General features: G+C 45.7%; 1 protein-coding gene across 1 annotated transcript; it reads right to left on the bottom strand.

The window, feature by feature from the left end:
- Positions 1-5,473: 5,473 nt before the first annotated feature.
- C7H3orf62 (chromosome 7 C3orf62 homolog) lies at positions 5,474-16,964 on the bottom strand. Its single transcript, XM_034777474.1, has 3 exons — positions 16,448-16,964; positions 12,817-12,908; positions 5,474-5,791 (listed from the first exon to the last, which is right to left on the bottom strand). The coding sequence occupies exons 1-3, from the start codon at positions 16,858-16,860 to the stop codon at positions 5,538-5,540; spliced, it is 759 nt and encodes a 252-aa protein (XP_034633365.1). The 5' UTR covers positions 16,861-16,964; the 3' UTR covers positions 5,474-5,537.
- Positions 16,965-25,649: the final 8,685 nt, after the last annotated feature.

Genomic DNA, 25,649 nt, shown 5'->3' with positions numbered 1-25,649 from the left:
CCATTCCCCTCTCACTGTCGTCTACCTCTGCATCCTCCTGCACCCTAGAGCATTCCCCTTCAGCCCCGCCTTGCCTGTCCTCCATCAGCTGCTCAAAACCCCGCCTAAACTCCACCATGGTATCTACCTGCATCTGCAGCCCCTTAATCTTTTCCTCCAGTAACACTATAAGGCGACACTTCATACAAACATACCTTTGTTCCAGGTCCCCTGCTAGGACTATATACATACCACAGCTTCCACATGCAGCCATCTGCATTCTGTCTGCTGCTGCTTGGCTCATGGCTGCTGCAGTCTCTGCCCTCAGCACCTGGGGACACAGAGCACACAACACACTGCGCCCTCCTCCCTCCCCCTTAACCTCCCTCTCAAACTCCCCTGTTAGCCGCCCTGTTTGCAGCCTCCGGTGCCGCTGCTCGCAGCTGTGCCACTGCCTGGCTGGGCGGACGCTTTTATGGGCCCCCTACTCAGCCAAGCCCCGCCCCTTCATCAGGACCGGGACTGCGACCTGGATCGGGAGCCGGCTCGGTGCCGAGCTGTCTCAGTATGCGACAGAGGTCGCAGAAAGGTGGGCTTCCCTATAGAGGGAACAGACCGCACCGGCGGTGCCGGGGGCTGAGACGATCCAGGCTCAGTCATTGCAATTAGATCGCGAGCGGTGGAAAAGGTCTCTGGAGTAGATGGCAGACCAAGCTCAACCACGTTGTGCACTGGGGAGCTTATATGCACCGGACTCAACGTCGCGTGTGGCGCCGGAATCAACGGTGCCAGAGTAGGCGTCACCGACGGTCGGTCCGGTATTGTTCGAAGCTCCAAAGGAGGCACAGGCAGAGTTTGTGGCTGTGGAGGACAGCAGGTACTTTACGCTGCTTTCTAGCCTGAGGAGAGAGCGACCGGTGCTGCGTCTTCGACGGTGCCGGAGAAGCCTGGTGCCGGGAGTCTTTGCTGGTGTCAGGTCGTTCCAGTGCCGGAGGCGCGCTTTGGACTGATGGTGCCTGATCTGCGCGCGGTGCCGGGGGCACAGGGCTAAGTGCCGCTTCCATTAGGAGCTGCTTCAAATGAAAGTCCCGCTCCTTTTTTGTTCGGGGTTTGAAAGACTTACAAATGCAGCACTTATCTGTCTGATGGCTTTCCCCCAGGCACTTCAAGCAGGAGTCATGGGGCTCTCCTATAGGCATCGGCTTGAGGCAGGCCGAGCAAGGCTTGAAACCCGGAGACTTGGGCATGAGCCCTTGCACCGGGGAGGAAAAACAGGGATAACCCTGTTTCCTCACTTATCCACACTAACTACACAACTTACTAATCACTACACTACAACTATTAAAACTATTAAACTACTCTAAAGAACAATCTAACAACGAGAAAAGCTAGGGATGTGGAGATCAGCTATGCCGCGCTCCACCGTTCCAACGATGGTCACGGGCGGTAAGAAGGAACTGAGGGGGCGCTGGGTCGGCAGGGGCATATATCCGGTGCCATAAGGGCGCCACTCGAGGGGGCGTCTCAGCCAACCCAACGAGAGTTGCTAGGGTAAAAATCTTCCGACAATCATGCACGCGGCGCGCACACACCTAATTGGAATTGATATGAGCAAGCACTCAAAGAAGAATATCTTTTACTGGACTAACTTCTGTTCATGAGAGAGAGTGAGAGAGAGAGAGAAGTTTTTGAGCCACACAGTGCTCTTCTTTAGCTCTGTTGTTGGTCCAATAAAAAATTACTTCACCCACCTTGTCTCTCTAATAGCCCGGGACCAACATGGCTACACCTGCACTGCATACACCCAGGAATGCATTTAGGGGCTGGTGACCCAGGCGACTGCCTGGGGTGCTGGGCTTGGAGGGTGCCGTTTTTGTTGTTAGCAACAAAAGGGAAAATAGAATGTTTGAAGTAAACTGTTTCAGGTATTCTTTATGTGGATTCATTTTTTACTAACTTCCTAGAATGTTTTGGACCTTTGTAGAATCTCATGGAACCTTCCAGGCTTTCTGAGAGCTACATTTTCCTTGAACCTCCTAGAATATTGTCAACCAGCCTTTTAACAAATGCGGGGAGGCACTGAAGATGCCCTTCGCTTGACATGCCATTTGGTCTAGGGCTGGCCCTGAATACAGCCACCTTATAGTGATTTCATCTAGACCATATTTCCCTAGTTTGCTAATGAGAATGTCCTATCAGACTGTGTCGAAAGCCTTACTAAAGTCAAAATATTTCATGTCTACTGTTTCCCCCCGTGACACCCTGGCACCGCAATATTCACCGTCATATAATTAGAATATGTTTTGTACAAAGTATGCCTTATGAGGTATCATTCTAAAAGTCTTGATCTGCTAGACATTAATATCTCATTCGATTGTATGTGCTATCATTGTATGTGACGTTATGAAGTTTGGCTATGTATGTGTTACTGAAACATGGCCTGAGGTTGAAAACACCCATAAGAAGCCTTTGAGATACAACAGAAAAAAGGCCAAACAATGTTAATGGCTTATTGAGGAAATACACACAAGCACAAGAATTACCCCATGAACTGTATACAATAGAAACCTCTCAGAGATAGCACTACACACTGGGAACTGTTTGACCCAGGTAACAGCAAAAGAGCTTTCCAGCAAGTGGGAAGAAGATATAAAAGGGGGAAATGACATCATAATGGTACCTCACTCTCCCTACAACAACACACCTAGAAACACCTGAGGCATAAAGACTGAACTAGGGGAAGTGATGGTCCCAGGCTAAAGGGATTTTTAGCCTGTGAATGGAACACCTGGGGAATTCCAAGCTGTAAGCAAGTGCAGCTTGCCTCTTAAGACTCTGCAGCCTACTTATATCCAAAGAGATGATACGAATAGCAGTTTTTCACCCTATCTGTTTAGTATATTAACTTTAGTTTGAGTTTTTGTTTGTTTGCTATGTAATCTGCTTTGATCTGTTTGCTATCACTTATAATCACTTAAAATCTATCTTTTGTAGTTAATAAACTTGGTTTTGCTTTAACTAAACCAGTGTATAGGAATCATAACTCAGGGGCAAAAGGCTGCTGCATATTCCTCTCCACATTGAGGGAGGGCTGAATTTTATGAGCTTATGCTGTACAGTTCCCTGTGAAATGCAAGATGATGTAATTTTGGGTTTATACTCCAGAGGGGGTGCGTGCCTGAGGAGCTGGTAGTTGCCCTAGCTGTAGTCTTCCCATACAGGAGCTGGTCAGAGAGCCTGCATGTAACTGCAGCTAGGTGTGTCCCTACCTGTATGTATGCTGGTGAAAGTGCAGGCTGGAGGCTCGAGGACTTTGCAGCTTGTCACAGCAGTACAGTGTAAAAGGGAGCCCAAGCTGGTGGGCCGAGGGGCTCAGTGGTACCTCAGTTCCAGGTGACATGCTGGGGGGGAACCCATCACACCCCCATTCATGAGACTGGTTTCCCTATCAAAGAAGGAAATCAGATTGGTTTGGCATGATTTCTTCTTGACAAATTCATGTTGGCTATTACTTATAATGCTATTATTCTCTAGGTGCTTACAGTTTGATTGTTTAATAGTTTGGCCAATATCTTTCCAGGTATTGGAGTTTAGGCTTAAGGGGATATAATTTCCCCTTTTTAAAGGTAGGTACTATGTTTGCCCTTCCCCTCTCCTCTGGGACCTCAGCTGTCCTCCATAAGTTCTCGAAGATAATCACCAACAGTTCAGAGTTTGCTTCAGCTAGTTCCTTAAGGCCCCTAGGATGAATTTCATCAGGTCCTACTAACTTGAATACATATAAATATTCTTTAACCTGTTCTTTTCCTATTCTGGTATGAGTTCCTTGCCCCTTGTTAATATTAATTGTGTTAAGCATCTGGTCACGGTGAAGACTGAAGCCAAAAAGGCATTAAATATTTCATCCTTCTCTGTGTCATCCGTTATTTGCTCTCCTTTCTCATTAGTTAATAGAAGATAAAGGGGAAAGAACATATAGGTCTAACATATTTCTAGAACCACTTCTTACTGTCTTTTATGTCCCTTGCTAGGTGTAACTCATTTTGTGTCTTAGCACAAACTATGTATATTCACAACTGACTCCAGTTTAATGTAGCTTTTGTCTAGGACTGGTGTGGTACATTGTATTTGAGAGGAACAGTGGGTCAGTGAAGTATAAAAGAACTTGCATATCTTTGGCTCCACAATAATGTCTACGTGTCTAGTGTGCCAGCTCCTTAACATTTTCTTTTGTTCACAATGGTTCTGTACCCCACGAGAGTTGAATCTGCAGATGCAATACAGTAACTCCTCACTTAACTTTGTAGTTATGTTCCTGAAAAATGTGACTTTAAGTGAAATGATGTTAAGCAAATCCAATTTCCCCATAAGAATTAATGGGTAGGTTCCAGGGAAATTTTTTTTCACCAGCCAAAAAACTATATTATATAGATATACACACAGTATATGTTTTAAACAAACAATTTAATACTGTTCACAGCTATGATGATCGTGAAGCTTGGTTGAGGTGGTGAAGATAGAGGGTGGAAGAGGGAGGGATATTTCCCAGGGAATGCCTTGCTGCTAAATGATGAACTAGCACTCGGCTGAGACCTCAAGAGTTAACACGTTGTTAATGTAGCCTCTCACACAAGGCAGCACGAACACAAGGGAGGAGAGACAGCATAGCAGACAGAGACAGACACATACCTTATGTGTGGGGGAGAGAGAGAGAGAGAGAGAGAAATCTACACTGCCCATTTAAGTAAGTGCATTGTCTTTTTAAGTGGATCAGGAAGTTGAGACAGCAGCTGCTGTCCCAGACTCTCTCTGTCTCTCTCCATCCGTGTCCAGTCCCTGCTCTATATGGAGAAGGGGTAAGTGGGGTGCAGGAGCAGGGGGAGTGGGACACCCTGACATTAGCCCTCCCTTTCCCCTCCCCCCCCGCACAGCAAGCAGGAGTCTCTGGGAGCAGCTCCAAGGCAGAGGGAAGGAGCAGGACATGGCATGTGGGGGTGGAACAGCTGACCTGCCCAGCAATTGATAGCCTGCTGGGCGGCTGCAGCACAGAGCACTTAGGGGAGGGGGGAGCTGATGGGGGGCTGCCAGTCCACCCTGGTTCCAAGCCCCCACCAGGTAGCTGCAACGGGCTGCTCTTCCTGCAAGCAGTGGACAAAGCAGGCGGCTGCCAAACAACGTTAGAAGGGAGCATTGCACAACTTTAAAAGAGCATGTTCCCTAATTGATCAGCAATGTAACAAAGAAACAATGTTAACCGGACGACTTTAAGTGAGGAGTTACTGTATTGCTGGAGAAAGTCAGTCACAAATAATGAAATCTCCCTTCTCACAAGAAAAAAAAAAAGCAGCACTCAGAAGAAAACATGAATAGTACAAAACACCGGCATAAAGAAGGGAGAGTTTGCAAACAAACCAAGTTTGTAAATTACTATTATTTTAATTGAACCTTTATATTACATGGAATCTGCCATTTTTTCCCCCCAGAAAGGCTCCATGTTTGAGAACTGTTGTTTCTTAAGTCTTAAGTCTTTGCCTATGTAAACCTTTGAGCCAGTTTCCCTAGTTCAGCTGGTGCAGAGCAGAGATGGCTGTGCTGTAATCCTCTTCCAAATCCAGCACTGTTTGGATAATCTCTTCATCCTCAGTGTTTGGTCTTCGATGCCTTATTTCAGAACTGCTGCTCGCATCCATAAAGATGGCTAAAACATCATCTCTCAGGGGGGGCTCATCTGAGTGCCTGTGAACTCTGCTTAACTCATTCACTAGGGCCAGCTGGCCTGCTAACTCCTCTATACCCCAACTGTTTGGGTTCCCTACAAAATAAAGGAAAATGCCATGAAAACCAGTCCATCAGTGTAATCAGTAATTGGAGAAGAGTAAGAGAGGCTGTAAATATCTATAGATTCATTATAACCACTCAGGGATCTTTACATGGGCACCAACACATCTCCCACCATATACTGGCCAAAGTGTGGCTCAGGAGCGCTGGAGACCTTTTGTACCCCAGTATGCTACGAGCACTGGGCTCCCCACACTGGTTTGCTGTGGGCGCTGCTCAGAAGCATGGTGTTTTGTACATTTTAATCCCACCCCTCTTATTTGTCTCCTCTCTAAAGTGAACAATCCCAGTCATTTTAATCTTTCTGCATATAGGGGTTCTCCAAATCCTGGATCATTCTTGTCATCCTTCTCTGAATCCCCATCTAGTTCTACAGTTCTCTTTGATATGGGGTGACCACTCCTGCACACAGTATCTGGATGAAGCTTTACTGTTGATGGAGATAAAGGCATTATCTTTTCTGCATCACTCTCCATCCCATTCCTTATAATCCTAACATGTGCACTGAGCAGCAGTCTCCACTGAGCTGTCCAGTGATACTTAGATGCCTTTCCTGATACAGCTTATTTGGAATCCTGCAAATCTGTATGGGTAATTCATTTTTCCCCTCCAGTGTGCATTACCTGGCATTTATCAATACTGAATTTCGTGTGCCAGCGTGTTGCTCATTCATTGACCTGAGCAGGTAGATAGCATAGTTGTAGATATTGGCAAAAATGTGGCTTTTGCAGGCCAGAGTACCAAGGTTTGAGACGCACGTAGGGATGACATTAGTACACAGCTGTGAGAGTGTGAAAATGTCCCTTTTCATCCACTCCATTCCTGTCATAGGTTTTCCCCTACAACGAAATCTGGGCTGTCCCTTAGAGCTGCCACTGCATATAACATGGTGAGAAAGTGTAGGAGCCCAGTTAGGTCTGTGTCTCTTGTTTGGTGATATAGATGGCAGAAGCAAGGATTGGGAGTGACATGTTTTATAAGCCCAGACTATATGGCAGTGAAAGGTCTGTTAAGTTCCCATTCTTTACATACCCAGGCTGAGGTCTTTGTATCCTGCCCCGATACCAAGTGAAAGACCTGCCTTAGTAGCAAGCATTCTGGGAAGTCTGAATCTGGCCTTAGAAGCAAGTCAATATAGCTTCAAGTGGCACTTGTCTCAGAGGAAGTGGTGGCTGTTCTACTGATTTAGTGTAGCAAGCTTGGGGGCTGTAGGTGTATAATAACTGGGGCAGGATGTTTGTCTTGATAATATTCACCAGTGCCATTTTTTCAGGCCATTTGATATTGCATTTGGCAGGACTGAGGGATTGCACACAGCAGCGCATCAACTGCAGAGGGAGAGGGGAAGATAGTTATCAATCTCCTCCCCCCTTATGCTGTGCCCATGGCCAAGGAACATGCCCGAACCACAGGCACTGCAGATCTGGGATGATGATCTGCTAGCAAGGCTAGCAGGAGAGAGGGGGGCAGGTTGGGATGTGGTGGATTTCAGCTGTGTACAAGCAATGCTGCTGGAGGCATCAAAGATGGGGAAAGAGGCTGTTGGGACCAGGAGGTCATGGCAGAATCACTGTGGGGTCTCCATCCTGGCAGTGGGGGTATTGGGTATCTCAGGATGCCCCCTCTGGCTGAGGGGCACACTGATTTGCTATTGGGGCAGCTCAGCAACACTGAAGGTGCTGAACTGATACTACGTTTGCGCCACAGCTCATAGAGAGCCGAGAAGCAGCCCCCAGATCCTGCGCCCCCGGCCGGCGCTTCCCCAGCACAGCTGGAGCCAGGGAGGGGAAGCGCCAGCTGGGGGCGCAGGGTCTGGGGGCTGCCCGGCAAACCGTGAAGCTGGTAGCGCTCGGGCTTTGGGCAGCCCCTATGCCTCTGGACCCTGCGCCCCCAGCCGGGCACTTCCTCTCCCGGGGTCCGGAGGCACGGGGGCTGCCCGAAGCCGGTAGCGCTCGGGCAGCCCGGCTCTTAAACAGAGCCGAAGAGTCGGGGAGGAGCAGAACCGCCGCGGTCGGAGGCTCTGCTCCTCCCCTGACTCTTCGGCTCTGTTTAAGAGCCGGGCTGCCTCTGTAGAACAGGTATATCATGCAGAGCCAGCTACCTATCTCCTTCGGCTGGAGGCATCACCTCTGGGGTGAGAGGGTAGTTTAGCCTCGACGTTGAATCAGTGCTTGGCTTTTTTTTGCCGAGCATATTCATCATGCTGCCACTTGGGGTGCAGTGGCCATACACCCAGAGTGAACTGGACTGAGACACAAAACACATTTCATCTCGTTCACCAAGCAGCTACTGGTTGTTAGTAGGTCTGTCAAGCAATTAAAAAAATTAATCGCGCTTAATCGCTCTGTTAAAGAATAATAGAATACCATTTATTTAAATATTTTTGGATGTTTTCTACATTTTCAAATATACTGATTTCCATTACAATACAGAATACAAAGTGTACAGTGCTCACTTTTTTATTACTTTGATTACAAATATTTGCACGGTAAAAAAACAAAAGAAATAGTATTTTTCAATTCACCTCATGCAAGTACTGTAGTGCAATCTCTTTATCATGAAAGTTGAACTTACAAATATAGAATTATGTACAAAAAAACTGCATTCCCGGGCTCCGGCGGCGCAGGGTCCGGAGGCATGGGGGCTGCCCGAAGCCGGTAGCGCTCAGGCAGCTCGGCTCTTAAACAGAGCCGAAGAGTCAGGGTAGGAGCAGAGCCGCCATTTTCCCAGACATGTTCGGCTTTTTGGCAATTCCCCCCAGACGGGGGTTTGACTGCCGAAAAGCCAGACATGTCCGGGAAAAAGAGGACGTATGGTAACCCTAACTCAGTCCTACTTCTTGTTCAGCCAGTCACTCAGACAAACAAGTTTGTTTTCATTTGCAGGAATTAATGCTGCCCGTTTCTTGTTTACAATGTCACCTAAAAGTGAGAACAGGCGTTCTCATGGCACTGTTGTAGCCGGCATCGCAAGATATTTATGTGCCAGATGCACTCAAGATTTATATGTCCCTTCATGCTTCAACCATCCTTCCAGAGGACATGTGTCCATGCTGATGACAGGCTCTGCTAGATAATGATCCAAACCAGTGCGCGGATTGACGCATGTTCAGTTTCATCATCTGAGTCAGATGCCACCAGCAGAAGGTTGGAGAAGGAAGGAGAAGGAAGGAGACCAAAGCCCTGAGGTAAGTGGGGAAATGGGATCCTGGGAGGAAGCACAAGCAGGAGAGCGCAAGAGGGGAGGATTGCTGTCTCATGCTGAGAAAGAGGGACGATCAAGGAGTTATCTTAAGTGCCTATACACAAATGCAAGAAGCCTGGGAAACAAGCAGGGAGAACTGGAAGTCCTGGCACAGTCAGGGAACTATGATGTGATTGGAATAAAAGAGACTTGGTGGGATAACTCACATGACTGGAGTACTGTCATGGATGGATATAAACTGTTCAGGAAGGACAGGCAGGGCAGAAAAGGTGGGGGAGTTGCATTGTATGTAAGAGAGGAGTATGACTGCTCAGAGCTCCGGTATGAAACTGCAGAAAAACCTGAGAGTTTCTGGATAAAGTTGAGAAGTGTGAGCAACAAGGGTGATGTCATGGTTGGAGTCTGCTATAGACCACCAGACCAGGGGGATGAGGTGGACGAGGCTTTCTTCTGGCAACTAGCAGAAGTTGCTAGATCGCAGGCCCTGGTTCTCATGGGAGACTTTAATCACCCTGATATCTGCTGGGAGAGCAATACAGCGGTGCACAGACAATCCAGGAAATTTTTGGAAAGTGTAGGGGACAATTTCTTGGTGCAAGTGCTGGAGGAACCAACTAGGGGCAGAGCTTTTCTTGACCTGCTACTCACAAACGGGGAAGAATTAGTAGGGGAAGCAAAAGTGGATGGGAACCTGGGAGGCAGTGACCATGAGATGGTCGATTTCAGGATCCTGACACAAGGAAGAAAGGAGAGCAGCAGAATACGGACCCTGGATTTCAGAAAAGCAGACTTTGACTCCCTCAGGGAACAGATGGGCGGGATCCCCTGGGAGAATAACATGAAGGGCAAAGGGGTCCAGGAGAGCTGGCTGTATTTTAAAGAATCCTTATTGAGGTTGCAGGAACAAACCATCCCGATGTGTAGAAAGAATAGTAAATATGGCAGGCGACCAGCTTGGCTAAACAGTGAAATCCTTGCTGATCTTAAACGCAAAAAAAGAAGCTTACAAGAAGTGGAAGATTGGACAGATGACCAGGGAGGAGTATAAAAATATTGCTCAGGCATGCAGGAGTGAAATCAGGAAGGCCAAATCACACTTGGAGTTGCAGTTAGCAAGAGATGTTAAGAGTAACAAGAAGGGTTTCTACAGGTATGTTAGCAAGAAGAAGAAAATCAAGGAAAGTGTGGGCCCCTTACTGAATGAGGGAGGCAACCTAGTGACCGAGGATGTGGAAAAAGCTAATGTACTCAATGATTTTTTTGCCTCTGTCTTCACGCACAAGGTCAGCTCCCAGATTGCTGCACTGGGCAGTACAGCATGGGGAGAAGGTGACCAGCCCTCTGTGGAGAAAGAAGTGGTTCGGGACTATTTAGAAAAACTGGACGTGCACAAGTCTATGGGGCCGGATGCGCTGCATCCGAGGGTGCTAAAGGAGTTGGCAGGTGAGATTGCAGAGCCATTAGCCATTATTTTTGAAAACTCATGGCGATCGGGGGAGGTCCCAGATGACTGGAAAAAGGCTAATGTAGTGCCCATCTTTAAAAAAGGGAAGAAGGAGGATCCGGGGAACTACAGGCCAGTCAGCCTCACCTCAGTCCCTGGAAAAATCATGGAGCAGGTCCTCAAGGAATCAATTATGAAACATTTAGAGGAGAGGAAAGTGATCAGGAACAGTCAGCATGGATTCACGAAGGGGAAGTCGTGCCTGACTAACCTAATTGCCTTCTATGATGAGATTATTCCTTGACTTTAGCAAAGCTTTTGATACGGTCTCCCACAGTATTCTTGCCACCAAGTTAAAGAAGTATGGGCTGGATGAATGGACTGTAAGGTGGATAGAAAGCTGGCTAGATCATCGGGCTCAACAGGTAGTGATCAATGGCTCCATGTCTAGTTGGCAGCCGGTTTCAAGCGGAGTGCCCCAAGGGTCAGTCCTGGGGCCAGTTTTGTTTAATATCTTTATTAATGATCTGGAGGATGGTGTGGACTGCACAGTCAGCAAGTTTGCAGATGACACTAAACTAGGAGGCGTGGTAGATACAGTGTGCTCTTGTTGCCAAGAAGGCTAACGGCATTTTGGGCTGTATATGTAGGGGCATTGCCAGCAGATCGAGGAATGTGATCGTTCCCCTTTATTTGACATTGGTGAGGCCTCATCTGGAATACTGTGTCCAGTTTTGGTCCCCACACTACAAGAAGGATGTGGAAAAATTGGAAAGAGTCCAGCGGAGGGCAACAAAAATGATTAGGGGTCTGGAGCACATGACTTATGAGGAGAGGCTGAGGGAACTGGGATTGTTTAGTCTCCAGAAGAGAAGAATGAGGGGGGATTTGATAGCAGCCTTCAACTACCTGAAGGGAGGTTCCAAAGAGGATGGAGCTCAGCTGTTCTCAGTGGTGGCAGATGACAGAACAAGGAGCAATGGTCTCAAGTTGCAGTGGGGGAGGTCCAGGTTGGATATCAGGAAAAACTATTTCACTAGAAGGGTGGTGAAACACTGGAATGCGTTACCTAGGGAGGTGATTGAGTCTCCTTCCTTGGAGGTTTTTAAGGCCCGGCTTGACAAAGCCCTGGCTGGGATGATTTAGCTGGGAATTGGTCCTGCTTTGAGCAGGAGATTGGACTAGATGACCTCTTGAGGTCCCTTCCAACTCTGATATTCTATGATTCTATGATTTTCTTTTTTGGTGGTTCCAGTTTCCGCGTCAGAGTGTTGCTCTTTTAAGACTTCTGAAAGCATTCCCCAACCTTGTCCCTCTCAGATTTTGGAAGGCACTTCAGATTCTTAAACCTTGGGTCGAGTGCTGTATCTATCCTTAGAAATCTCACATTGGTACCTTCTTTGCGTTTTGTCAAATATGCTGTGAAAGTGTTCTTAAAATGAACATGTGTTGGGTCATCATCCAAGACTGCTGTAACATGAAATATATGGCAGAATGCAGGTAAAACAGAGCAGGAGACATACAGTTCTCCCCCAAGGAGTTCAGTCACAAATTTAATTAGAGCATTATTTTTTAAATGAGCGTCATCAGGATGGAAGCATGTCCTCTGAAATGGTGGCCAAAGCACGAAGGGGCATATGAATGTTTAGCATATCTGGCACATAAATACCTTGCAATGCCGGCTACAAAAGTTCCATGCAAATACCTTTCTCACTTTCAGGTGACATTGTAAATAAGAAGAGGGCAGCATTATGTCCTCTAAATGTAAACACTTGTTTGTCTTGGCGATTGACTGAACAAGAAGTAGGACTGAGTGGACTTGTAGGCTCTGAAGTTTTACATTATTTTGTTTTTTGAGTGCAGTTATGTAACAAAAAAACCTACATTTGTAAATTGCATTTTCAGGATAAAGAGATTGCACTACAGTACTTGTATGAAGTGAATTGAAAAAATACTCTCTCTTGTTTATCATTTTTACAGTGCAAATATTTGTAATAAAAATAATCATATAAAGTGAGCACTGCATATTTTGTATTCTGTATTGTAAATGAAATCAATATATTTGAAAATGTAGAAATACATCCAAAAATATTTAATAAATTTCAATTCATATTCTATTGTTTAACAGTGCGATTAATCACGGTTAATTTTTTTCAGTTAACTGCGATTAGTCAACACCCTAGTCTTTAGTAACCTTAGTTATGCCTGTTCAAATCCAGCCAGAACAGGTGGCTTAGAGGTAAACAGCTCCATTGCCCTTACAATTTACAGGTCCTCACAATCCCTTTCACTGAGCTGGAAAAGCCAGCCTACCCTGAGTGTGAGGAAGAAAAGTGGAGCTCTGGACTCACCAGGTGTGTCAGGAAGAGCCTGCGGAATGTCTTGGGAGACAACATGGACAGCTATGTTTGCTTCTGACTTCATGCATCTTTCAGCATCTTTGCTAGACAAAACAATGGAACGGTTTTGGTTCTCTGGACAAGCTGCACTGCAGAAGTTTGTCAAATGGTTGACAGCAAAAATGGAGCTTTATAAACACAAGGACTACATGTAGGGCACACATTCAAATGAAGGTATGGTGACAGTGGTTGTATAGTCTGAGACATCTTCTAATGTGCATGTGTAGGGCTCTACCAATTTCATGGCTGTGAAAAACGTGTCATGGACCATGAAATAAGCCCTTCCCTGTGAAATCTGATCTCCCCCTGCTGCTGGGATCACCCCAGGCGGGGGCTCCTAGCTGCTAGTTGTGGCCAGGTAGGGGAGGCACAGGACTTGTCCTTCCACTGCATGTCCTCTCTCAGTGGGGAGATCAGACCCACCTCCAAAGGCAGCACCTCTGTGCTGCAGCAGCCCCGCAACTCAGGGCACCCAGCCTAGTGGCTTCCGTGCGTTGGCTCCTGTCACAGCTTGGGGCACCTAGGATTGGGCTTTCTGCCCCCGCGGCACCAGTCAGGGCTCAGGGCACCCAGGTTCAGGACACCCAGGCTTGGGGCTTCTGCCCCCATGGCTCTTTCCAGGGCTCGGGGTGCCCAGCCTCAGGGCTTCTGCCCCCCAGGGCTCCTGCTGGGGCTCAGGGCTTCTACCCATATGGCTCCAGCCGGAGCTTGGGACGCCCAGGCTTGGGGCTTCTGCCCCCGCAGTTCCAAGTGGGGCTACCTCACGGCTCCTGCTGGGGCTCAGGGCTTCTGCCCCCCATGTCTTCTGCAGGACTTGGGGTTTCTGCCTCCACAGTTTGAGCCGGGGCTTGGGGTGCCCATTTCTCCAGGGGGCCCTGTAGCGGGGTGGTCACCCCACTCCTGCCTGGATGGGCTTAAAGCAGCCCGGGTGAGGGCTGTGGCAGAGAAAAGCTGCTGTCATAACTATAAAGGGAAGGGTAACAGCTGTCCTGTGTACAGTACTATAAAATCCCTCCTGGCCAGAGACTCCAAAATCCTTTTCCCTGTAAAGGGTTAAGAAGCTCAGGTAACCTGGCTGGCATCTGACCCAAAGGACCAATAAGGGGACAAGATACTTTCAAATCTTGGGGGGAGGAGGGGAAGGCTTTTGTTTGTGCTCTTTGTTTGGGAGTTTGTTCGCTCTTGGGACTGAGAGGGACCAGACATCAATCCAGGTTCTCCCCATCTTTCTAAACAAGTCTCTCATATTTCAGACTTGTAAGTAAAAAGCCAGGCAAGGCGTGTTAGTTTTCCTTTGTTTTCTCAACTTGTAAATGTACCTTTTACTCGAGTGTTTATCTTTGTTTGCTATACTTTGAACCTGAGGCTAGAGGGAGGTCCTCTGAGCTCTTTAAGTTTGATTACCCTGTAAAGTTATTTTCCATACTGATTTTACAAAGATGATTTTTACCTTTTTCTTTAATTAAAAGCCTTCTTTTTAAGAACCTGATTGATTTTTTTCCCCTTGTTTTAAGATCCCAGGGGGGTTGGAACTGTATTCACCAGGAGTTGGTGGGAGAAAGAAGGGGGGATGGTTAATTTCTCCTTGTTTTAAGATCCAAGGGGTTTGGATCTGTATTCACCAGGGAATTGGTAAAAGGTTTCTCAAGGCTTCCCAGGGAAGGGAATTAGTTTTGGGATGGTGGCAGCGGACCAGAACTAAGCTGGTAGTTAAGCTTAGAAGTCTTCATGCAGGCCCCCACATTTGTACCCTAAAGTTCAAAGTGGGGATACAACCTTGACAGCTGTGCTGATGGGGAAAGCAGCCAAAGCTGTAGCCAGTGCAGTCAGGGCCCAGCTGGCCCTTATAAGAGAGCATTGGGCCAGAAGCACAGAGAAGACTCTTTCTCTAGTCTGTTGAGAGGGAGGGACCTGGTTGCTGGGAGCATACCAAGGTACCTGAGCTGGAGCAGGGCTGGGGGAAGGCCCAGGGAGCTCTGGCCTGGAAACCCCCAGGCTGCAGCCTAGTGGAAGGCCGAATAGATACTGGGGTTGCAGAGGGCAGCCCAAAGGGGTAGGTAGAAGCAGCAGGTCCAAACCCCCTTGCCTGTGATGAGTGGCATTTATACTGCAGTCTGTTAGATGGAGACTGGGCAGTAGCCAAAGACTGAGGCAAGGTGGGGATAGTGGGTGTGGGTTCCCTGGGGAGGGGAGACCCAGAGACTGATGGGTGTACTGCCAGGGGGCAGTACCCCAGTGTGCAAGGGGCACTGGGTCCAGGAGGGACATGGGAGCCAGGAAAAGCGGGACACTGGCCTGCAGAGAGCACTCTGATGGCTGGAGAGCTAATTTCCAGAAGGTACCAGCAGGAGGCGCAGCAGAGGTGAGTCCCGCATGCTTACAGGCCCCAAATTGGCCAGGGCAGGGCCTGTGCATTAATCCGCCACTGCCTAGGACTAGCAGGTAGGAGCCCCCAGCTGTAGCACTTCCAGGAGCATGGGGGAGGTCGGACCCACCTCCACCTCTGGGAACATCCTCCAGCTGCATGAAGCTCTGGGGCTGCTGCCCAGCCATGGAGCTTCCTGCAGCCAGGAGAGGTAGCCGGAGGTGGGTCTGATCTCCCCCCTAAAGGAGTCATGCAGGGAAAGAGTAAGTCCTGTCCCTCCCCAGCCAGCTGGGACTAGCAGGTAGGAGCTCCTGGCTGGGGCACTCCCAGGAACACAGTGGAGATCACCTCCACCTCCACCAGCCTCCTCCAGCTGCAGGAAGCTCCCGCAGCCCAGCTCTGAAGGCAGTACAGAAGTGAGGGGGGCAATCCCCCTGCAACAGCTTTGGGGGGAGAAAAAACACCCTTTTTGGGGGGGAGGATTGCCCCCCGTTACAACACTGTGACATTTCAGATGTGAAGGTCTGAAAATGTAAAATTGACTAACTTTCAAATCCAATGGCTGTGAAATTGACTAGAATGGACCATGAATTTGGTAGGGTCCTATGCATGTGAAGGTTTTTTCATGTGGTGACTCACCTGAGATTTATCTCAGACATGAATATTACTATATTGCACTTCAAGCTCTTTGGAACAGGGACTGACTTACTGTACAGCACCTAGCACAAAGGAGCCCTGAGACTGAAGTCTCTAGATGCTACTGTAATGCAAATAATAAATAATACTAAACCATTCACAGATTTTAAGGCCAGAAGACACCATTATGATAGTGTAGCCTAAACTCCTGCATAACACAGGCTGGTGATGCTACACAGGGCTGTGTAATGTAAGGCATTAGGAGGGAGGCAAGCAGCATTCCCCACCTACAGACTGAAGGGTAAATGTGGGCAAAAGAGGTTGCCCAAAATTTCCAAGAATACTTGTGACAGAATTGGAAATAGCACCCTGGGGTCCTGATTCTCAGTCCCCCACTCTAAGCACGAGAACCCATCCCCTCTCAGGAATAATATCTACTGTCTGAGCTTCTGGAGGAAACATTCTTGCACATCTCTCCTCAGAAGTTCCCTCCTCTTGGAAGTCTTGAAACTCAACACCCTGACCATCTGAGCACATGTCCTAACAATATTCATGACAAAGAACTTTGAATACAAACTGTACCTCGCATGCCCTTTCCTCCATCTCTCTCTGTCCCCCAGAGTTCTTGGAAGTTGTCTGTCAGACACAAAAATGGAAGAACGTAGCCAAGTATTTTCCTTACTTGTTAAAGGTTCTCTCTTTGGGCATAAGGGATTTTGGGCAATGCTTACTGGTATGAAGACAGGATTCTTTTTTTCCAGCACGCAGGAGACTGCTGCAGACTGGTTGAGATAGGAAGATAAGGTAGAAGTAGGATCTCTTCTGTAACTAACTCTGTTCATTTGGGGCAAGGAGGAAGGTGTCTCTGTCTGCAAGTCTGAATTCTGTTTATTGATGCAATCTTCTGAGAGACAGAAAGGAGCTGTGAGATCTTCAAATGCCCTGTCTATAGCTGCAGTCAGTTCCTTCCTGCATCTCCTTAGTTTTTCTGACATCTCACCTAGAAGGGATGAGGTTTCTAATTACACACTGTATTGTAACCATATAAGGAAAGTAAAAGACAACTGCAGTAAGAATAATAAATCAATTATATTGGTACCTGGAAAGATAATGGAGCAAATAATTAAGCAATCCATTTGCAAGCACCTAGACGATAATAAGGTGATAGTAACAGCATGGATTTGTGAAGAACAAATCATGTTAAACCAACCTAATAGCTTTCTTTGACAGGGTAACAAGCCTTGTGGAGGGGGGAAGCAGTAGATATGATATATTTGACTTTATTAAGGTTTTTTTATACTGTCTCCCATGACCTTCTCATAAACAAACTAAGGAAATACAACCTAGATGGAACTAGTATAAGGTGGGTGCATAACTGGTTGGAAAACCTTTCCCAGACAGTAGTTATCTGTAGTTCACAGTCAAGCTGGAAGGGCATATCAAGTGAAGTCCCACAGAGATAAGTTCTGGGTTTGGTTCTGTTCAATATCTTTCTCAGTGATTTAGATAATGGCATAAAGAGTACACTTATAAAGTTTGCAGATGATACCAAGCAGGGAGGGTTGCAAGTGCTTTGGAGGATAGTATTAAAATTCAAAATGATCCAGACAAACTGGAGAAATGGTCTGAAGAAAATGGAATGAAATTCAATAAGGACAAATGCAAAGTACTCCACTTAGGCAGGAACAAACAGTTGCACACATACAAAATAGGAAATGACTGCCTAGAAAGGAATACTGCAGAAAGGGATCTGGGGGTCATAGTAGATCACAAGCTAAATATGAGTCAACAGTTACTCCTGGGGGAATTCTGCGCATGTCCATAATTAATGAGCCACGCATACTTTTATTTTTTTGCATAGAAAATAATTCTGCCAAAAATGTTGCTGCAGTTCTGCCTTTTGCCCACAAGAGAGTGCTGTGGTGATAGAACATAGCAGCAGTTCCTGGCCAGCTAGGGAAGAGAAAAAGCCTGCACTGCCTTCTTCACAGCACCTGTCAGGCCAGGTCAGGAGATGGGGCTATGGGGAGACAGACAGCATGGAGTTTCTGGGCGGTCAGACAGGGGCTCACAAGGGCTAGTGGGGGAGGACAGACTGGGGCGCAGGGGCTCAATGGGAGTGGACGCACAGAGGTAGGGAGGTGAGAGCTACATAGAGACAGAGGGTGGCTGAGTGGGGCACAGAGACACATGGGGACAGGGGGAGGGGTGGAGGGACAAATGGGGAGAAGATCAGATGTGCTGATTGAATGGGAGAGACTAGGGGTCAGCCAGGGTCTGCATGGGGGAAGCTCTCTAACAATCCCTCCCCACGCCCCAAAAAACCTGTTCCATACTTTTCCCATCGATACCCAACAACCCTCCAAGTTCACACCCTAGGCTTCTTCCCAGCAATTACTTCCCTCTCCCTTAGCTCCTCCATTACCCCTAACTCCCCCAAGCCTTTGCACTGCTTCTGAGGGGTGCAGGAAATACGCTTCTGTATTGTAGTTTAAACGAATTATTACTCCAAGTTCAGTATCAATATGCCTAGTAAGGAAGCTATTTGTCAAAAAACATTTCCTGAAACTTTTTTGTTCTCTGTACTGTTACATACATACGTGCTGACAGCTATTTTGAAATAAATGACCAAAAATAATTGAAACTGGTGTGATTATATTGTGTTATTTTGACAAATAAAATATGCAGAATTTTGCAGAATTTGAAAATATTGTGCCCAGAATTTCTCATTTTTTGTTGCAGAATTTAATTTTTTGGTGCAGAATTCCCCCAGGAGTAAACAGTGTAACACTGTTGCAAAAAAAGCAAACATAATTCTGGGATGTATACGCAGGAATGTTGTAAGCAAGACACAAGAAGTAATTCTTCCGCTCTACTCCGCGCTGATTAGGCCTCAACTGGAGTATTATGTCCAATTCTGGATGCCACGTTTCAGGAAAGATGTGGATAAATTGGAGAAAGTTGAGAGAGAGCAACAAAAATGATTAAAGGTGTAGAAAACATGATCTGAGGGAAGATTGGAAAACTTCGGTGAACCCCCCCCCATCCGGTGCCACCTGATGTGCTGGGGTCCCACTGGTTCCGCCTATTCCACCACCCTGGGTTTCCTCACCCTGACCTAGCTGTGCCAGGCCCTCAAGCCTTCCCTAGCACACACACAGGTAAGGACACCCAGCTGCAGACAGACTGAAATCAGCTCTGTAGGGAAGATTCAGCTCAGGAATTTACTCAGCACTCATGTGGAGTGTAAACCCAATATAATATTGTCTTGTGCTGTAGAGAGATCTGCACAGTGCAAACTCATAAAAATTGCCCCCTCCCTCAATGTGGAGAGAGATATGCACAGCTTTTTGCACACACACACACACATAAGAATTGTACAAACTGGGATTTGTAATAAATGAAAAATAAGTTTATTAACTACAAAAGGTAAATTTTAAGTGATTAAAGGGATAGCAAACAGAACAAAGCAGATGGAGCAAATAAAACAGAACATGCAAACTAAACTTAATACACTCAAGAAACAGGTTACAAAATGTAATTTCGCACCCTAAATGTTGTTTTAGGCAGATTGCAGAGTTTCTATAGCTTAGAGTTCCAGTTATTTCTCTTTACAGACTGGACCCCTGTCTCAGCCTGGACTTAGCCCCTGCCTTTCCCTTCAGGTCTTTTTAGCAATCTTCCTTCTTGGACAGGAAGGCAATGGAGAAGAGTCTTGATTGCCATACTCCCCAGCCTTAAATAGAATTTACATAAGGCGGGAATCTTTTGTTTCCCAGTCTAACCCTCCACCCCTCTTAATGGAAAAAACACTGAAAGTCCAAGATGGGGGGGTCTAGTACCAGGTGACCCGATCACCTGACCCTGTAGTGTCAAAGCAGCAACCCCGGGAACTTCTCAGGAAGGCGGGAGAGTAGTATCTTTCAAGTCTTATTGTTCTTCCTAATGGCCCATTGAGGCTGATTGCCTACTGTCTGGTGGGCGTTCCCCCAAATACACACACAGTTGTAATTGTTACATAGTCAATATTCCTAACCTCAGATACAGAAGTGATACATACAAATTGGATAAACACATTCAGTAGATCATAACCTTTCCAATGATACCTCACATGACTTATATTGCATAATACATCTTAGTTATGCCATATTCATATCATAATATTTCTATGAAGAATATGGGGTGCAGTGTCACACTGGGTTTGCTTAATCTGGAGAAGAGATTACTGAGAGGGGACATGATAACTGATTTCAAGTACATAAAAAATTGTTACAAGGAGGAGGGAGAAAGAAAAAAAAAACATTCTTGTTAACCTCTGAGGATAGGACAAGAAGTAATGGGCTTAAATTGCAGGAAAGGCGGTTTAGGTTGGACAATACGAAAAACTTCTTGGCAGGATAGTTAAGCCCTGGAATAAATTGCCTAGGGAGGTTGGGGAATCTGTGTCATTGGAGATTTAAGAGCAGGTTAGACAAAAACCTGTCAAGGATGGTCTAGATAATACTTAGTCCTGCCATGAGTGCAGGGGACTGGACTAGAAGACTTCTTGAGCTCCCTTCCAGTTGATTCTATAACTAAGGGTTTGTTTTCACTGTTAGAAAAATCCAATATTTTACCTCAAGGTACCTAATTGAGTGAGCTATCTCAAGGTAAAAAACAGTGACGAGTAGGACCACAAGGTAAATTAGAACAAGTCACCTTCAGACAGGAGTGCAAGGCTGACCTCCTCTAGTTTATCTTGTAAAAGTAAAGTGCCTGCTCTTCACTGTGTTTTTTACCTCAGGATAGCTCATGCACATTAGTTACCTTGAGGTAAAAGCAGCTTTTCTCACAGTGAATACAAGCCCTAAGATAAGCAATGGTGTAAAATGAGGATGTAATTCCAGTTGAGGGTGCTGGAGACCAAAGGAGGTCATCACCAGATCTCCAATATATCCAGATATTTCCTGACTGCAGAGCTGTTACTTTTGCATGAGAATGTTTCTATTGCAAAGTATTTCCATTATATGTGTGACGGGTTTGTTCACAGAGACCCCCTTGGGACTGTCACCTGATATGCTGAAACTACTTCTGAGACTGTTTTCCCTGAAGGCTTGGGACTTCAGAACCCTGCCTTGTTGAGCCAGACACACACCAGTCTGCTGCAACACAGATACAGTTCTGAACCATGCCCCCAAAGCTACAGGCTTTAACTGAAAACCACTCAACAGGTATTTCTGTTTCCAGCACCCGGACACCCACCTCCCAATGGGATCCAAACCCCAAATAAATCTGTTTTACTCTGTATAAAGCTTATACAGGGTAAACTCATAAATTGTCCGCCCTCTATAACACAGAGAGAGAGATGCACAGCTGTTTGCTCCCCCAGGTATTAATCACTTACTCTGGGTTAATTAATAAACAAAAGTGATTTTATTAAGTATAAAAAGTAGGATTTAAGTGGTTCCAAGTAATAAACAGACAGAACAAAGTAAGTTACCAAGCAAAATAAAACAAAACACACAAGTCTAAGCCTAATACATTAAGAAACTGAATACAGGTAAAATCTCACCCTCAGAGAGTTTCCAAAAAGCTTCTTTCACTGACTAGACTCCTTCTTAGTCTGGGCCCAATCATTTCCCTTGGTACAGTTCTTGTTAGTTCAGCTCAGGTGATAACAAAGGGGATTTCTCATGACTGCAGCCCCCTTTGTTCTGTTCCACCCACTTTAATAGCTTTGGCACAAGGCTGGAACCCTTTTTCTCTCTCTGGGTTCCCACCCCTCCTTCTAAATAGAAAAGCACCAGGTTAAAGATGGATTCCAGTTCAGTGACATGATCACATGTCCTGTGAGACTTCATTACCCACTTGCCAGCGCACAGGTATACAGGAAGCCTTACAAGTAAACAGAGCCATTTACAACCAATTGCCCTGGTTAATGGGAGCCATCAAGATTCCAAACCGCCATATCCAGCTTCTCGTCCACTGTAACCCCTAGGTCCTTTTCTGCAGAACTGCTGCCTAGCCATTTGGTCCCTAGTCTGTAGCAGTGCATGGGATTCTTCCATCCTAAGTGCAGGACTCTGCACTTGTCCTTGTTAAACCTCATTGGATTTCTTTTGGCCCAATCCTCTAATTTGTCTAGGTCCCTCTGTATCCTGTCCCTACTCTCCAGCGTATCTACCACTCCTCCCAGTTTAGTGTCATCTGCAAACTTGCTGAGGGTGCAATCTATGCCATCCTTCAGATCATTAATGAAGATATTGAACAAAACCGGCCCCAGGACCAACCCTTAGGGCACTCCGCTTAATACTGGCTGCCAACTAGACATGGAGCCATTGATCACTACCCGTTGAGCCCGATGATCTAACCAGCTTTCTATCCACCTTATAGTCCATTTGGCCAGCCCATACTTCTTTAACTTGCCAGCAAGAATACTGTGGGAGACCGTATTATACTTGGGTTTTGCCTCGCGCCTTTCTTCTTCACCCCATTCTGATAGACATATGACTGTGTGCTGGCACATCCATAAAAGCATAACTGAATGAGCCATTGCTATGTGGAAATGTGCAGACATCATATGTGCCTTGTTTTCTAACAAAAGTGTAAATTTGCACACACACACAGATAACTAAACCCTGCTGCTTTAGAAGCCATCCAGATTTCAGAAGTTAGATGGATGCCTAATTTGAACAGCTATAGCTAGGAAATAGATTCTACAACACAGACAACTCTCTAGGTTCTGAATCCATCAGACAGTCATTAAAGATATTTTTCCTGGGCACAGCAACTGGTGTCCATTCAAAAAAGGTAGGATGAATTAGTCTGCTCCAGAAAACCCAATAATAATGGGGGATTCCAACTCTCCCCATATTGACTGGGTAAATGTCACTTCAGGATGGGATGCAGAGATAAAGTATTTGGACACCATTAATGACTGCTTCTTCGAGCAGCTAGTCCTGGAACCCACAAGGGGAGAGACAATTCTTGATTTAGTCCTAAATGGAGCACAGGATCTGGTCCTAGGAGTGAATATAGTTGCACCACCCAGTAATAGCAATCATAATGTAATTAAATTTAATATTCTAGTAGGGGGGGAAATACAAAGAAACCTACCACATGAGTATTTAACTTCAAAATGGGGAAGTACACAAAAATGAAGAAGCTAGTTAAACAGAAATTAAAAGGAACAGTCGCAAGGGTGAAATGCCTGTAATCTGCATGGAAACTATTTTATAACACCACAATAGAGGCTCAAACTAAATGTATGCCCCCAAATAAAAAATGCTGTGCTCTGTCCAGGGTGCTAGCAATCTTTCCTCCTGATCTTCATAGAATATCAGGGTTCAAAGGGACTTCAGGAGGTCATCTAGTTCAATCCCCTGCTCAAACTAGACAGATTTTTGCCCCAAATCCCTAAATGGCCCCTTCAAGGATTGAACTCACAACCCTGGGTTTAGCAGGCCAATGCTCAAACCACTGAGCTATCACTCCCCCATCCTTCTCAAGCTCCAGGCAGCTACTGAAGCTTATCTGCCCCACAGCTCTTCTTATATGGGCCTGCCAGGCCCTGATTGGCTGCGCCTCTCAGCCCTTCTCTGATTGGCTGCCTCCTGCGCAGCCTCCCTAGGGCTCTATTAACCCCTTAATGCCCAACGTGAGGCAGGTGCCCCATCACACAGGCACAAAGGCACCCTTTAAAAATTGGAAGTCAAATCCCGATGAGGAAGATAGAAAAGAGCATATACTCTGGCACGTCAAGTGTAATTAGGCAGGACAAAAAAGAATTTGAAAAGCAAATAGCAAAAGACACAAAAATCAACAGCAAAAAAAAAGTTTTTAAGTATATCAGAAGCAGGAAGCTGGCAAAACAACCAGTGGGGCCACTGGATGACCAAGGTGCTAAAGGAGCACTCAAGGAAGACAAGGCCATTGCAGAGAATCTAAATTAATTCTTTAATTGGTCTTTACTGCAGAGGATGTGAGGGAGACTCCCACACCTGAGCCATTCTTTTTAGATGACAAATCTGAGGAACTGTCTCAGATTGAGCTATGCAGTGTTGCTGTAGCTGTTTTGGTCCCAGGATATTAGAGTAGCAAGATGGGTGAGATAATATCTTTGATTGGTGAGAGACAAGCTATCAAGCTTACACAGAACTCTTCTTCCATCCCAAAGAGACTCCAGAGGCAATTCTGGCAATTACAGGCTGGTAATCCCAACTTCAATACCAGGCAACTTGGTTGAAACTATAGCAATGAACAGAATTATCAGATACACAGATGAACATGATATGTTGGGGGAAGAGTCAACACAGCTTTTTGTCATCATGCCTCAACATGGGTGATCCAGTGGATATAGTGTACTTGGACTTTCAGAAAGCCTTTGACAGGGTCCCTCATCAAAGGCTCTTAAACCAAGTAAGTAGTCATGGGATAGGAGGGAAGGTGTCTCATGGATTAGTTGCTGGTTAAAAGATAGGAAACAGGGTAGGAATAAATGGTCAGTCTTCACAATTGTAAGAGATAAATAGCAGGGTCCCCCAAGGATCTGTCTTGGAACTGGTGCTGTTCAGCATATTCATTAATGATCTGGAAAAGGGGATAAGCCATGAGCTGGCAAAATTTGCTGATGATACTAAATTACTCAAGATAGTTAAGTCCAAAGCAGACTGCAAAGAGTTACAAAGGTATCTCACAAAACTGGTTGACTGGGCAACAAAGATGGCAGATGAAATTTAATTTTGATACTTGCAAAATAATGCACACTGGAAAAAATAATCCCAACTACAAATACAAAAAGATGGAGTCTAAATCAGCTGTTACCACTCAAGAAAAAGTTCTTGGAGTCATTCTCTGAAAACATCTGCTCAATGTGCAGGGGCAGTCAAAAAAGCTAACAGAATGTTAGGAGCCATTAGGAAAGGGATAGATAAGAAGACAGAAAATATCATAATGCCATGAACTAGACACTGTACTGAGCAACATCAAACCCGGAGTGGTAGCAGAATACAACATTTTGCCAGATTTCCTGAAACACCTTGGAACCAATGCCTGTCAATGGTTATCCAAATTTCTGACACAGGTTGTCAACGAGGGTAACTTCTCAAGGATCTGGAGAATGTCAAAAGTGATTGCCCTTCTGAAATCCAGAAAGAACCCGTACAGTGCAGGAAGCTGCTGATCAATCTCTCTACAATCTGTCATCTTCAAAGTCCTGGCGTGCCTTATCCTCCAGCATATATAAATTGCACTTAAACGACAAAGAGATTGCACTACAGTACTTGTATGAGGTGAATTGAAAAATACTATTTCTTTTGTTTATAATTTTTACAGTGCAAATATTTGCAATCAAAAATAATATACACTTTGATTTCAATTACAACACAGAATGCAATATGTATGAAAATGTAGAAAAACATTCAAAATATTTAATACATTTCAATTGGTATTCTGTTGTTTAACAGTGTGATTAAAACTGCGATTATAGTTAATCACGTGAGTTAAGTGTGAATAATCAACAGCCCTACTAGCAATCAATAACCAACAAGTCAGACACTTTAAATACTGAGGAGCATTAATGATCAATGACAATTTGGGGAAGGAGGAAATTAAGGCAGGGTTACAGCGTGGGAACACCTGTTTCTTTTGTCTGCAGAGATTTTTAAGTTTCAAACAGCTACTGGGAAGACCTAGCTACAAGACCATTATATGGCCTATTGCTTTATACAGATGTGAGACCTTACTAAGGTGGAAGAAAGACAGCTAAATATCTTCAAAATAAAGTGTTGAGCTGGATTGTTGGACC

The sequence above is a fragment of the Trachemys scripta genome, chromosome 7 (assembly GCF_013100865.1).
Source record: "Trachemys scripta elegans isolate TJP31775 chromosome 7, CAS_Tse_1.0, whole genome shotgun sequence".
NCBI lineage: Eukaryota > Metazoa > Chordata > Testudines > Emydidae > Trachemys > Trachemys scripta.
Note: the sequence above shows the minus strand (reverse complement) of the source record. Positions and strands in the feature narration are given on the sequence as shown.

What these genes read in the sequence shown, in the direction of transcription:
- C7H3orf62 (XM_034777474.1), bottom strand. Translation starts at nt 16,860, where the DNA reads ATGTCAGAAAAACTAAGGAGATGCAGGAAGGAACTGACTGCAGCTATA. An exon ending in TGGAGGAAAGGGCATGCGAG is followed by an intron (nt 12,909 to 16,447) that starts GTACAGTTTGTA and finishes TGTTTTGTCTAG; the next exon opens with CAAAGATGCTGAAAGATGCA. An exon ending in GGCTCTTCCTGACACACCTG is followed by an intron (nt 5,792 to 12,816) that starts GTGAGTCCAGAG and finishes TTTATTTTGTAG; the next exon opens with GGAACCCAAACAGTTGGGGT.